The sequence below is a fragment of the Chiloscyllium plagiosum genome, unplaced genomic scaffold (genome assembly GCF_037043375.1).
Source record: "Chiloscyllium plagiosum isolate Xiang-an unplaced genomic scaffold, Cpla_swu_hap1 HiC_scaffold_18, whole genome shotgun sequence".
Taxonomy (NCBI): Eukaryota; Metazoa; Chordata; class Chondrichthyes; order Orectolobiformes; family Hemiscylliidae; genus Chiloscyllium; species Chiloscyllium plagiosum.
The window spans coordinates 56,559,799-56,572,458 of NW_028270156.1; the positions used below are offsets into that span (position 1 = coordinate 56,559,799).

At 44.3% G+C, this 12,660-nt stretch overlaps 1 protein-coding gene across 1 annotated transcript in view; it reads left to right on the plus strand.

Annotated features, from left to right (window-relative positions):
- Positions 1-145: 145 nt before the first annotated feature.
- Positions 146-12,660, plus strand: part of slc67a1 (solute carrier family 67 member 1) — a 119,892-nt gene continuing 107,377 nt past the window's right edge. The window contains exon 1 of the mRNA XM_043706113.2: positions 146-608. Within this exon, the coding sequence (XP_043562048.1) occupies positions 501-608 (108 nt within the window). The 5' untranslated portion in view covers positions 146-500. The remainder of the gene's footprint in view (positions 609-12,660) is intronic.

A 12,660-nucleotide genomic window follows, 5' to 3' on the forward strand; every position in this document is an offset into this window, starting at 1 on the left:
CACTCCCTGACACAAGCTCACCGCTACCCCGCGGTGCGTGCTGGGAACTGTCGTCGCGCGGGCTCGGCTTCATCCTCGAGAACTACAACTCCCATCATACCGTGCAAACCATCTCCATGACAGCAACCGGCGACGGTGATGCTCGAGCCGGGGAATGGGTTTACTCCAATCAGCGTGAGAGGGAGAGGCGGGATTTCTCGCACGGCCGCTCAATATTACATATTAACGTTGGCCATTGGCGGGTATGACAGAGCAGCGGCATTGAGGCGCTGTGTAAATCTCCGGCTTGTCCGCCCTGTGGGATGGTCAGTACCCGCCCCTCTGCTGTGTGTACGGTTGTCTGGGAGTCCCGCTGGCCAACCGGTGCTTAGTGCCGGTGCAGGGACGCTCGCCCACTCTGGGTTAAATGTACATTCAGTCAGGCTGATAACAGAGGCACAGGAGACTGCGGTGTGAACCTGCACGACACAGATAGGGAGTCCTGACTGTACTTGGAAACCATGGCAGGTACAAAACAAGACGGCAATTCGGGCTTCGTCATCCTGATAGCTCACATCAATATGGTCCTATATTCCACTTGCTTCTGGATCCAGACTGGAGTCATGCCTGTGAGTAACAAAGTGCCTTTTTACTGTGTGATCAGGTAAAATCCAGTAGAGTGCCCCCGGTTGCGCAATGCTCGGAGCTTGCGTTTTTATTTAAAAGAGTCTGCTGAGTCATGTAACACGAGAATTGCCTTTTGCGTGCTTTCATTCTCAAACTTTTATCTTTAATGTTTCATGATTCAACGGACTGTCTAAGCTGCAAAGGACTTAAAACCTAACTTCTTAACCCTGGGCGCTCACGAAGAGGAAGTAACGCAGATTTTGTAATGCATCTAGAGGTGATCGAAAGTTACATAATGGTGTTGTCGAACCAGGCTGTTCGAACTGTCTCTTGGAATCAACTTTCCAACTGAACCCTCTCATCTGCTATTTTTCTTATCGCATTCAGTTTCCTCTCTTCCCATAACTGCATCTTGTAAGTTATCATTGAATCTGCACATTATTCCAAACGGGCCATTCCAGATCGTAGCAATTGTTACACTACGTAAATTACTGCAGCTGCTGGAATCTATATCCTAAAAGCAAAAAACAATGTTGGAGATCACAGCGGAGGAAGTGAGGACTGCAGGTGTTGGAGGCTAGAGTCTAAGAGTGTGGTGCTGGAAAAGCACAGCCGGTCAGGCAGCATCCAAGTAGCAGGAGATTTGACGTTTCGAGCTTATTTCTCTCCATGAATGGAACTGACAAGGGAGGCAAGATGGCAGTATGATGCATCGACCTTTACATTGCTGAGGCCAGATGCCAACTCGCTGACACCACCTCCTACTACCCCCATGATCACAACCCCACATCTCATGACCAAGCCATCATCTCCTAGACCATTCACAATCTTATTACCTCAGGTTATCTCCCATCCACAGCCTCCAACCTCAGTTCCCCAACCTGCATTACCTGATTCTATCTCTTACCCAAAATCCACAAACCTGACTGCTCTGGTTGACTAATTGTATCTGTCTCTGTCTGCTCCTGCCCCATTGAATTCATCTCTGCTTATCTCAAATTTGTCCTGTCCCCCTTGGTCCAGGAACTCCCCACATATGTTCGAGACATCGTCCACGCTCTGTACCACCTCCATGACTTTTACTCTTTGGTCCCCAAAACCTCATCTTCGCTATGGACGTCGGTCCATCTACACCTGTATTACCCATGAGGAAGGCCAAAAAGCCCTCAGTTTGTTCCTCTCCCACCGACCCAGCCAGTCCCCCTCCACCACAACTTAGATTTGATTTGTGCAACTGGTCCTCACCTTTAACAATTTCTCCTTTTGAATCCTCCCACTTTCTACAAACCAGAGGGGTGGCTATGGGTACCTGCATGGATCCCAGATATGCCTGCCTCTTTGTAGGATATTTAGACCAATCCCTCTTCCAAAGCACCATTCCCTATCTTTTCCTCTGCTACATCGATGATTATATTGGCGCTGCCTTGTGCTCCCACGGGAGTTGAACAGTTGGAGGAGACCACATAGAGAACAGTAATCCTTTGGGGCTTTGGACAGACATGAGTGGGTAGGTGTGGGTGCAGGTTTTGCACCTCTTGCGGCAGCTGGGGAAGCTGCCAGGTGTGGAGAGGGGTTTGGACTGAAGGAGGGAGTCGTGGAGAGAACAGTCCCTATGGAATGCAGGTAGGGGTGGAGAAGGAAATAGTTTTAGTGGTGCAGACTGACTAGGTGGTGAAAGGCTTGAACACATATACTAACACCTTCCACCCTGATCTCAAATTCACCTGGACCATCTGCGACACCTCCCTCCCTTCCTGACCTCTCGTCTCCGGTGACAGACTCAACACTAACATCTATTTCAAACGCACTGACATCCACAGCTACCTTGACTACACCTCCTCCCATCTCCTCTCCTGTAAAAATGCGATCCCCTACTCCCAGTTTCTTTGCCTCTGCTATATTTGCTCCCAGGACAAGCAATTCCACTGCAGGATATCCCAGATGTCCTCTCCAAGGACTGCAATTTTTCCTCCCCCATGATCACAATGTCCTCAATCATGTCTCCTCCGTTTCCCTCGGCCCTCGAACCCCACTTATCTCCAAATCCAATGCATCATCCTCTGCCATTTTTACCACCTAAAGTCAGTCCACATCACAAACTATTTCCCTCCCACCCCTACCTGCGTTCCATAGGGACCGTTCCAACCACGACTCCCTCCTTAGGTCCACGTTCCGCACCAAACCCCTCTCCACACCTGGTAGCTTCCCCAGCTGCCGCAAGAGGTGATAAACCTGCGCCCACCCCTACTCCTTCATGTCCTTCCAAGGCCCCAAAGGATTATTCCAAATCTGGCAGAGGTTTACTTGCATATCCTCAAACTTCATTTACTGCATTATTCGTTCTCTTTTGTGGTCTCCTCCACATTGGAGAGACCAAGTGCAAACTCTCAGAATGTTTCAGGGAACACATGCTTCAACAGCACCGTTTAAACCCCCACCTTTTGGTAGCCAACCATTTCAACTCTTCCTCCTGCATCCTGATGACCTGTCCATTGTGAGCCTCCACCACCTAAACAAGACCACCCACAAACTCGAGGAAGAACACGTCATCCTCTGCCTTGGGAGCCTACAACCACACAACCTCAACATTGAATTCACCAGTTTCCAAATCTCCCCACCACCCCCCACTCCATCCCAGATCCAACCCTGTGACTCAGCACCACCCTCCTGACCTGACCCACCTGTCCATCTTACTTCCCATTGCTACCAACCTATTACAATCACCTTCTACTTGCCTCTACCTATTGTAATCCCACCTACCTTTTCACCAGCCACACCCCCACTCTCCTATTTATTTCTCAGCCCCCCTCCCTCTCCCCAATCTTGAAGAAGAGTCCTGCAGAAATGTTGACTCTCCTGCTCCTCCGATACTGCCTGACATGCTGTGCATTGTCCAATGCTACACTTTATCAACTCTGACTCTCCAGCACCTGCAATTCTCACTATCTCCTTCTCTCCATGGATTCTGCCTGACTTGCTGTGATCTCCAGCACTTTCTGTTTTCAATGACAATTGTTAACTTGGTTAAGAAGAACTTCCTTCAGTGCCGTAATTTTTTGAAATTTGCAGATGCTGAAACAAAAACAAATTGCTGGACAAATTCAGCAGGTTTTCTCTCCACATTTTTTTTCTATCCACAGATGCTGCCAGACATGCTGAGTTTGTCTAGCAATTTCTTTGTTTCCTTAGTTCCTTCTTTGGTTCTTTTGCCAATTGCCATGTTCTCCTTGAAAATTTTGCAGTCATTTCTGAGATTTATTTTATTGTAAGTTTCTATGTTAAGCTGATGAGCCCTCACGTTACAGGTCTATTCCCTTCCCATGTTTTGACAAATTATGTAAATTTTTTAACACCAGTCTTCTGGCACCTTCTCTATATCTAAGGAGAACTGGAATATTCTGGTGAGAACCTCTGCAAGTTCTATCCTGTTTCTTTCAGTTTCAAAATGTGGAGCTGGAAAAGCACAGCAGGTCAGACAGCATTCGAGGAGCAGAAGAATGAATGTTTCGGGCATAAGCCCTTCATCAGGAATGTGGGCGGGGGAAGAAAGCTGTGAGATAAATAGGAGGTGGGGGTGAGGTAGCTGGGAAGGCAATAGGTAGATGCAGATAGGTTTGATGGTGATAAGTGGAGGGGTGGGTGCAGCAGATAGTTGGGAAGGAAGATGGACAGGTGGGATAGTTCAAGAGGATGGTGCCAAGTTGGATGGTTAGATCTGGGATGAGGAGGGGGGAGGGGATATGAGGAAACTGGTGCAGTCGACATTGATGCGGTGTGGTTGGAAGACCCAAGGAGGAAGATGAGGTGTTTTTCCGCCAGGCATCAGGTTGCCTGGGCTATACACAGGAGCATGAGTAGCCCATTCAGCCTCTTAAGCTACCATAGAAAAAGATCATAGCTGATCTGATGTAATCTTAAATCCACATTTCCAGCCTATCCCTAACAGTCTTTCACCTTCTTACTTAACAAGAATCTATCTACCTCTGGCTTAAAAGTATTTAAGGACTTTGCTTTCATTGCCTCTCCGAAGATTCATGCCTCTGAAAAGAAGCTTCACCTCGGTTTTAAATGGTCGATCTCTTACATTTAAACAGTGACTCCTAGTTTTGGATTCCCCCATAAAAGGAGACATCTGTACATCTACTCTGTCAAGACCTTTCAGGATCTTGTATGTTTTAATCAAGTTGCCTCTTGGTCTGAAATCCCATTGAATAAAAGCCAAGCCAACCCACATTTCCTTATTAGACAAAATAAAACCTGAAAGAAATGTGGTTGCTGTAAATCAGAAACAAAAACAGAAATTGCTGGAAAAGCTCAGCAGGTCTGGCAGCATCTGTGAAGAGAAATCAGAGTTGACATTTCTGGTCTGGTGACTCTTCCTCAGAACTGATGGTAGCTAGGAAAATGTCGCTTTACATGCAGAAGTTGCGGGGGTGGTGTAAGCAGTAAACAAATAGATGGGGATAGAGCCCAAAGGGAAAGAACTTCTGGGCAGACAAAGGAGTGGATAACGATCTGGCTACGAGAGTGAATAGCTGTAAATGGAGGCTGTTATAGTGGCTAACAATAGGTAATATGTAATGGCAGACTATGAAAACAAGGCCTGGTGTGTCTGGTTAGGACATGGGAGAGTTCTGGCCCTAAAATTATTGAACTCTATATTGGGTCCAGAAGGCTGCAAGGGCCCCAAGTGGAAAATGTGGTGTTTTCCTTCTAGCTTGCGCTAAGCTTAACTGGAACACTGCAGCAAGCCTACCTCTTCTTTTCCTACCTTGACTCAGTCTTTTCTCCCCTAGTCCAGTCCTGGCCCACTTACATCCGTGAATCATCTGACTTTTTATGTCAATTTTGGAATTTCCAGTTTGTAAGTTCGAACCACCTTCTCTTTACTATGGACGTGCAATCCCTTCACACATCCATCTCCCATCAGAATGGTCTCAGGGCTCTTTGCTTCTTCCTGGAGCAAAAGCAAGAACCTTTCCCACCCACCACCACCCTACTCCCCTTGGTCAAGCTTGACCTCACTCTGAACAACCTCTTTTAATTACTATCACTTTCTTCAGGTCAGGGAGGTGGCCATGGGTGCATATTTGTGCCCCAGGTATGCCCATTTCTTTGTGGGATACGTGGCACATTCCTTGTTCCAGTCCTATTCAGGCCCACTCAACTGTTTCTCTGATATTTCAATGATAGCATCAGTGCTACTTCCGACTCTCGTCTAGAATCCAAAGTTCATCGACTTCACATCCAATTTCCACCCACCCTCACTTTCACCTAGTCTATCTCTGACTCCTCCCTTTCTTTTCTTGACATCACGGTTTCCATTTCAGGGGATAAACTGGCCACTAATATCCATCATAAACTCACTGACTCCCCCAGCTACCTGGACAATACGTCCTCCACCCTGCTTCCTATAAAGACTCCATTCCATTCTCCCACTGCCTCTGTCTCCGTTGCATATGTTTCGATGAGGTAAACTTTGACAGAGGCTCTGAAATTTCAACCTTCTTCCTCAACTGAGAATTCCCCAGCACCATTTGTCTAATGAGGAAACAAAAACAGAAGCTGCTGGAAAAGCTCTGTGAATAGGGCTTTCAACCGGGTTTGACCCATCTCCCACACTTCCGCCATCACCTCTTTTTTTTTCCCCCCCCCCCCCCCACCGCAACAGCAAAACGGTTCCCCATTTCTTTACCTATCATCCCATCAGCAACCACATCTAGAAGATCATTAGCCACCATTCCTGCCACCTCCCATGAGATACCACCATACACATATTCCCCTGCACTCCCTTGTCCACCTTGTGCAGGCACTGTTCCCACCAGGACGCCTATCATTCACTTCCAGCTACCCCCACAGCACTTTCCCCTGCAACCACCGAAGTTGTAACATCTGCCCATTTACCTATCCCCCTCCTCCGTATCCAAGTGCTCAATCATACCTTCCAGGTGAAGCAGCACTTTACCTGCACTTCACACAATCTAGTCTACTGCATTCTGTGCTCACAATGTGGTCTCCTCTACATTGGTGAAACAAGGTGTAGACTGGAAGACTGCTTCGCAGAACACCCACATTCTGTCTGCAGAAAATAGCCTGAGCTTCCCATTGTCTGCCACTCTAATATACCACCTGATTCCCTGGCCAACATCTGCCTTAAGCTTGCTGCAGTGTTCCAGTAAAGCTTAGTGCAAGCTGGCAGAACAACATCTCATATTCTGCCCTCTAGACTCAACATTCTGCCTGAACTCTTCCCATGTCTTTGCCCCACACTCCCTCTCACCAGGCCTTGTTATCACATAGTGTGCCATTACACACTGCCTATTGTTAGCCACCAATCAACTCCATTAACAGCTATTCACCCTCCTAGACAGATCGTTATCGGCTCCTTTGTCCAACTGTCCTTCTTTCTCTCTGGGCTCACCAGACTTGAAACATCAACTCTGATTTCTCTCCACAGATGCTGCCAGACCCACTGAGCTTTTCCAGCAACTTTTTCTGAAACAAAAAAAAACCAACTAACTGGAAAAACTCCGATCTGCAGGGAGAACACAGGATTCAATGACCCTTGATCAGACCAATTTCTTCTAAAGAAGATCACTTGGACTTGAAAAGTTGACTGTGCTTTTTCTCTATAGATGCTGCCTGACCAGCTATTTCTCCAGCTATTTCTGTTGTTCACCACCATGATGATTTTTTTTTACTTTGAGCAATGCCAATCTTTTAGTACTTCTCTTATCTACTTTTCCACTACTTCCACCTTTTGTTGTTACATCAATAATATTATTTGTGATGACCAGTGCTAAGTATTTATTTAGTTTCTCTACCATGGCCACTGTCTCCACAATAAGATTGTTTGGCTCATAACTAAAATTCTCTTTGACCACTCTTATGTTTCTTGCTGTATAAGTTACGTGCTAATCTATCACATACTTTCCTGACCCTTTTTTATTTTCTATTCCAGTTTACCTCTGTACTTTATATTCAGGTTAGTTCTCTACTGAATTAGAAACCTTATCATAAACTTCCTTTTTGTTTTAAAGTCCATAGGCTTAAAAAGAAATTGAGGCCTGGTAATGGGTATTAAATCGCACCTGATGAAAATAATTCAGGTAGCAGACAACCTTATGTTTCTCCATGACAAAAATCCATTTCCATGACAATACCGTGCAGTCTAACATTAAATATACTTCTCAGGAGCTACATTCGCAGAAGGATTCCCAAGTTCATGCAAGGCCAACACTTTAAAGCTAGCCTGTGTATCATAAAGCCCATCAACTCTTCTTGAATGGGTACTATGGCAACTCATTCAATTAGCAGAGAAGAATCTGAGATGTAGAAAGAAAGCTTAGTAATTGCATAACAGGATAGAGAGAGAGATTCTGTGTTTTCAAATATGGTACTTGAAATTGATTAGGTGAGATATTGAGGCAATCCTGCAAACAGAGACTGAAAACAGACGTGATGAAGGTAACATTAACTGTGTTTTTTCTCTCCACAAATGCTACAGTATTTTCTGTTTATGTTATGAAAGTCAATGTCAAGGGTTTGACACCAAGGTATTGGGGGCATAAATATTTTCATCAAACTGTTCAGAAATGCTATGACACACCTTCAAGGCTATTGGAACTGGACCTTTGACAACAATGCATCTTCAAATGCCATATCTAATTAATAGTACAGGTAAACTCTCTCCCTACTCAATGCAGAATGCTATAATCACATAGTTATTGACAATGCCTAACAGTCAGCATTCATGTTTCCTGTCATCACAATGCATCCAAACCTCTGCTCTTGTATATTGTCAACTATGAAAAGCATGTTAACCAAACACTTTCTTCGCTCTTGCAGAGAAAGATGACCCCGATAGACAGCAGTGGCAGAAAAAAAGGTAGAGATGGATATAGTTGCGTGTGATGACCCCCATGGAAGAGACTGGGGATAATTAAAGCATCCATCACTGAGTCCCTAGCCAATGGTGTTATTGAAGCATCAATATCATACTTTCTTTTATTCCTTACGCAATTTCTCAAATCATAGTTCACCATTGTACAGCAATCTGATACGTTATGAGCTGCAAATGATGTGGTAATGCACCTCTAGTTTTCCTACACCCACTCCCACACCTGCCTTACACTAAACTTTCCCTTGTGCACTTATGCTTTCAGGTAGTCCTGAACTGCTATAATTTTGAATAGAGGTGTCACATTGGCAGTTTTTCAACCCTCTGATACTTTTCCAGAATCCAAGGATTTTGGGGAATTAAAACCAATGCATCCACTATCTCTGTAGCTACCTCTTTTAGGATCCTAGGATGGAAGCCATCAGGACCAGGAGACTTGTCTGCCTTTAGTCCCATTAGTTTGTCTAATACTACTTCTCCAGTGTTAGTGATGGTACTTGATTCCTCCCCTGTATTCTTTTAGTATTAACGGGATGCTCAAAGTGTCTTCCACAGTAAAGTCTGATGCAAAATGCCTGTTTAACTCCTCTGCCATTTTTCTTACTTTCGCATAGTGATTCCCCAGATTCACTTTCTAGGAGGCCTATGTTTACTTTGACCTCTCTCCTCCTTTTTATATATTTAAAGAAGCGATTGTTACTTTTTAACATTTCTCACTAGTTTTCCCTTGTTGCTTATTTTCTCTCTTTACCATCTGTTTTGGTCCTTCTTTGATGGGTTCTGAATTGATTGCAGTCTGAGGGACTATCACTGACTTTTGCCTCCTTTTTATGCTTTTTCTTTCAACTGAATATACCAGGATGTACTTTTGCTGAGAGTCATGAATTCCTTCCTGAGTATCTGCTTGCTTACTGTCACTCCTGCTAACCTATTCGCCTTGTTCAATTTTAATTAACTCCATCCTCACTTCATTGTAGTTCTCTTTATAAAGTCATAAAGTTGTACAGTATGGAAATGGATCCTTCATTCCAACTTGTCCATGCCAACCAGATATCCGAAATTAATCTAGTCCCATTTGCCAGCATTTGGACCAAATCCCTGAAACACCTTCCTATTCATGTATGCAGCAAGATGCCTTTTAAATGTTGGAATTCTATCAACCACCACCACTTCCTCTGGCAGCTCATTCTATCAATGCATTACCCTCTGAGAAAATGTTGCCCTTTAGGTCCCTTGAAATCTTTTCCTCTCAGCTTAAATCTGTGCCTTTTAGTTTTGGACTCCCCTACCCTGGGGAAAAAAGACTTTGGCTGTTCACGCTATCCATGTCACTTATGATTTTATAAACTTCTTTAAGATCACTCCTCAGCCTCTGACACTAGGGGGAAAAAAAGCCACAGTCTATTCCACCTTTCCCTATAGCTAAATCCCTTCTGCATCCTCTCAAATTTAACAATATCCTATGGCAGGGAGGCCAGAATTGAATGCAGTATTCTGGCCTCGCCAATGTCCTGTACAGCCATAACATGACGTCCTAATTTCTATATTCAACATAATGACCAATAAAGGCAAGCATGCCTACCTGCGACTCCACTTTCAAGGAACTATGCATCTGCACCCATAAGTCTCTTTGTTCGGCAACACTGCCCAGGACTACCATTAAATGTATAAGTCCTGCCCTGGTTTGCCTTACCAAAAACAACAATGCATATTTATCTAAACTAAACTCCACTCCTCGACCTATTGGCCCATCTGATCAAGGTCCTGTTGTATTCTGAGATAGTTGTTTCTTTACTGAAAGCTAGGGCAATTCTATGTGACTATTTCCAAGGCTGACTTTTTTAAGGAGTTGATGCAAAGGTGCCAGAATGAAGGCCAGGTTATGTATGAACAGATCATAATAATTAACCAACTAAAGAAATGATCTAAGCTCCTAGACAGATTTGGGAGCTGGGTCAGCTTTGATCGTCCTCCCTTTATATTCCAACGGGTTAATCATGTCTTGTTGACGCTGTAGCCTAAGTAGATCACTTGGGGAGCCTGGAACATACATTTTTCTATTATTGGGCATACATCCACCTTGGAAAAATAATTTTAGGCGTATATCAAAGTTCTCCAAGTGTATCCTTATTGGCTTTCCCTGTTATTAGAACATCATTTAGGTAAATGTTGACCTGAGGTAGACTTTTGGAAAATGTTCTCCATCGTCCACTGAAAAGTGGAACAGGCTGATGATACCCCAAATGGCAGTCTCATATATTGGTCCAAGCTGTTATGGGTATTAATTGTAGTAGACTTCTGGGAATCCTCAGCGAAATGCAATTGCAACTAAGTGTGGCACATGTCCAGTTTTGTGAAGGACAGCCCCCTGTCAGCTTTGCATGTAAATCCTCTCAGGCTTCAATTATTTATCTAGCTGTAAAAAACAGTTTACTGTTTATTTAAAATCTCCAGAAAGACAAACTGACCCATAAGGCTTCACAAATGGTATGACCACTGCTGTTCATTTCGCAAATTGGACTGATTTGATGATTTCTACACTTTCCACCCTTCTGATTGCTGCCTCTACTTTTGCCCATCGGCAAATGGCACTGGGCAGGTCTTGCAGAATCGTGGAATTGCTTCCTGGTCAACATGCAAGGTGACTTTGGCTCCTCTGGCAGAGCCGCGATCATTGATTAGATTCCCTACAGCGTGGAAGCAGGCCCTTCGGCCCACCAGCCGACACTGACCCACCGAGGAGTAACCCACCCAGTTCAATTTCCCTCTGACTAATACACCTAACAGTATGGGCAATTTAGCATGGCCAATTCACCTGACCTGTACATCTTGGAAGACTTCAGAGTAATTAATTAGGACTTCACTCAGTTAGCCATTTTCTAACTGAAAAATGTTGAGCCAGTCTAAGTGAATCTCTTGCAACCAATTTCGCCCCATCAAACTTGGGCCCGAACCTTTTACTACAATCACTGGTAATTGAACCAGCTGCTTTTCATAAGAGACAGGAACCAAAGTTGTACCCTTAATCTGTAAAGGTTCCCCAGTGTAGGTTCTCAGTATAGCCAAGGTCTTGCCAAACTTAAGGGTTGGCATCCAGAGCGATACCAGTCTAGATCCAGTCCAGTATCAACCTCCATTAGAAATGGATGACCGTTTAACTAGACGTTTATTTTGATTGGTTCTGATTTGGATGTTGCTAAGCAATTCCAAACCAACTGTAGGTAGACTTTCCAGGGTATAAACTCCCCTGGATACCTATGAGTTATCTTACTCAATTTAGGTCTCATAGGACTCTTCCGTTGTCTCAAGTCGATATACTGGCAGCAACTACAATGGCTTGCTGGCCAGCATCCTGAAGAAGATTTTAACCATGTCGTTGAAGCCTGGCTTTGTTTTGGGGTTTTGCTGGGCTAATCTAGAGTCCCTCTGATCAGGATGTCTCCTGAGTGAGGCTACCCACTTGCCTGTACTCAAGTAGTGTACACCAAGCCTGGTCAATCTGGGTGTCCACCAATATATGTTTGTAGTCTGAGATAGCTGCACTTGCTGCATTTTCTTATGATAAAACCAATTGTACTGACAGTTTGACGTTCAGTTGGGTTTCAGCTAATAAGCACTTTTGCAATAGTTATGTCATTAATTCCACATCCCAAATGGTCTTAAAGCATCTCATTAACGTTTAAACCAAAGTCTCAGCCTTCTGCCAGTTGTTTAAACCTAGTCAAAAATCTTAATATGGATTCCCCTGGTTCTCGAATTGCCAAGTGAAAACAATAGCATTTTTGAATTAAGAGGCTTGGGCTCATTAAATGTTCTTGAACAATGTCTGTCAATTCTTGAAATGTTTCAGTATCTGCAGGTGCACAGGCTGCCAAGAGAATCTACTCCTTGCTTTTCGTCTGCCACAATGTCATTTGCCTGGAAAAAATAATGCATTCTTTCCACATACTGAGTCCAGTCTTCAACTGCAGGGTCGAACGAATTTCCCAAACTAAGGCATGATGTAAAAAATGCATTTCCCAATTCAAAGGCAACTGTTTTGAGCAGGTTTCATCAGGATCATGCTTTACCCTCTTTACCACTGAAACAATTCCAGAAACCAGTACCCCATCACCAAGTCACACTTTGTTTTATTTACACATGACCAGTCCTTG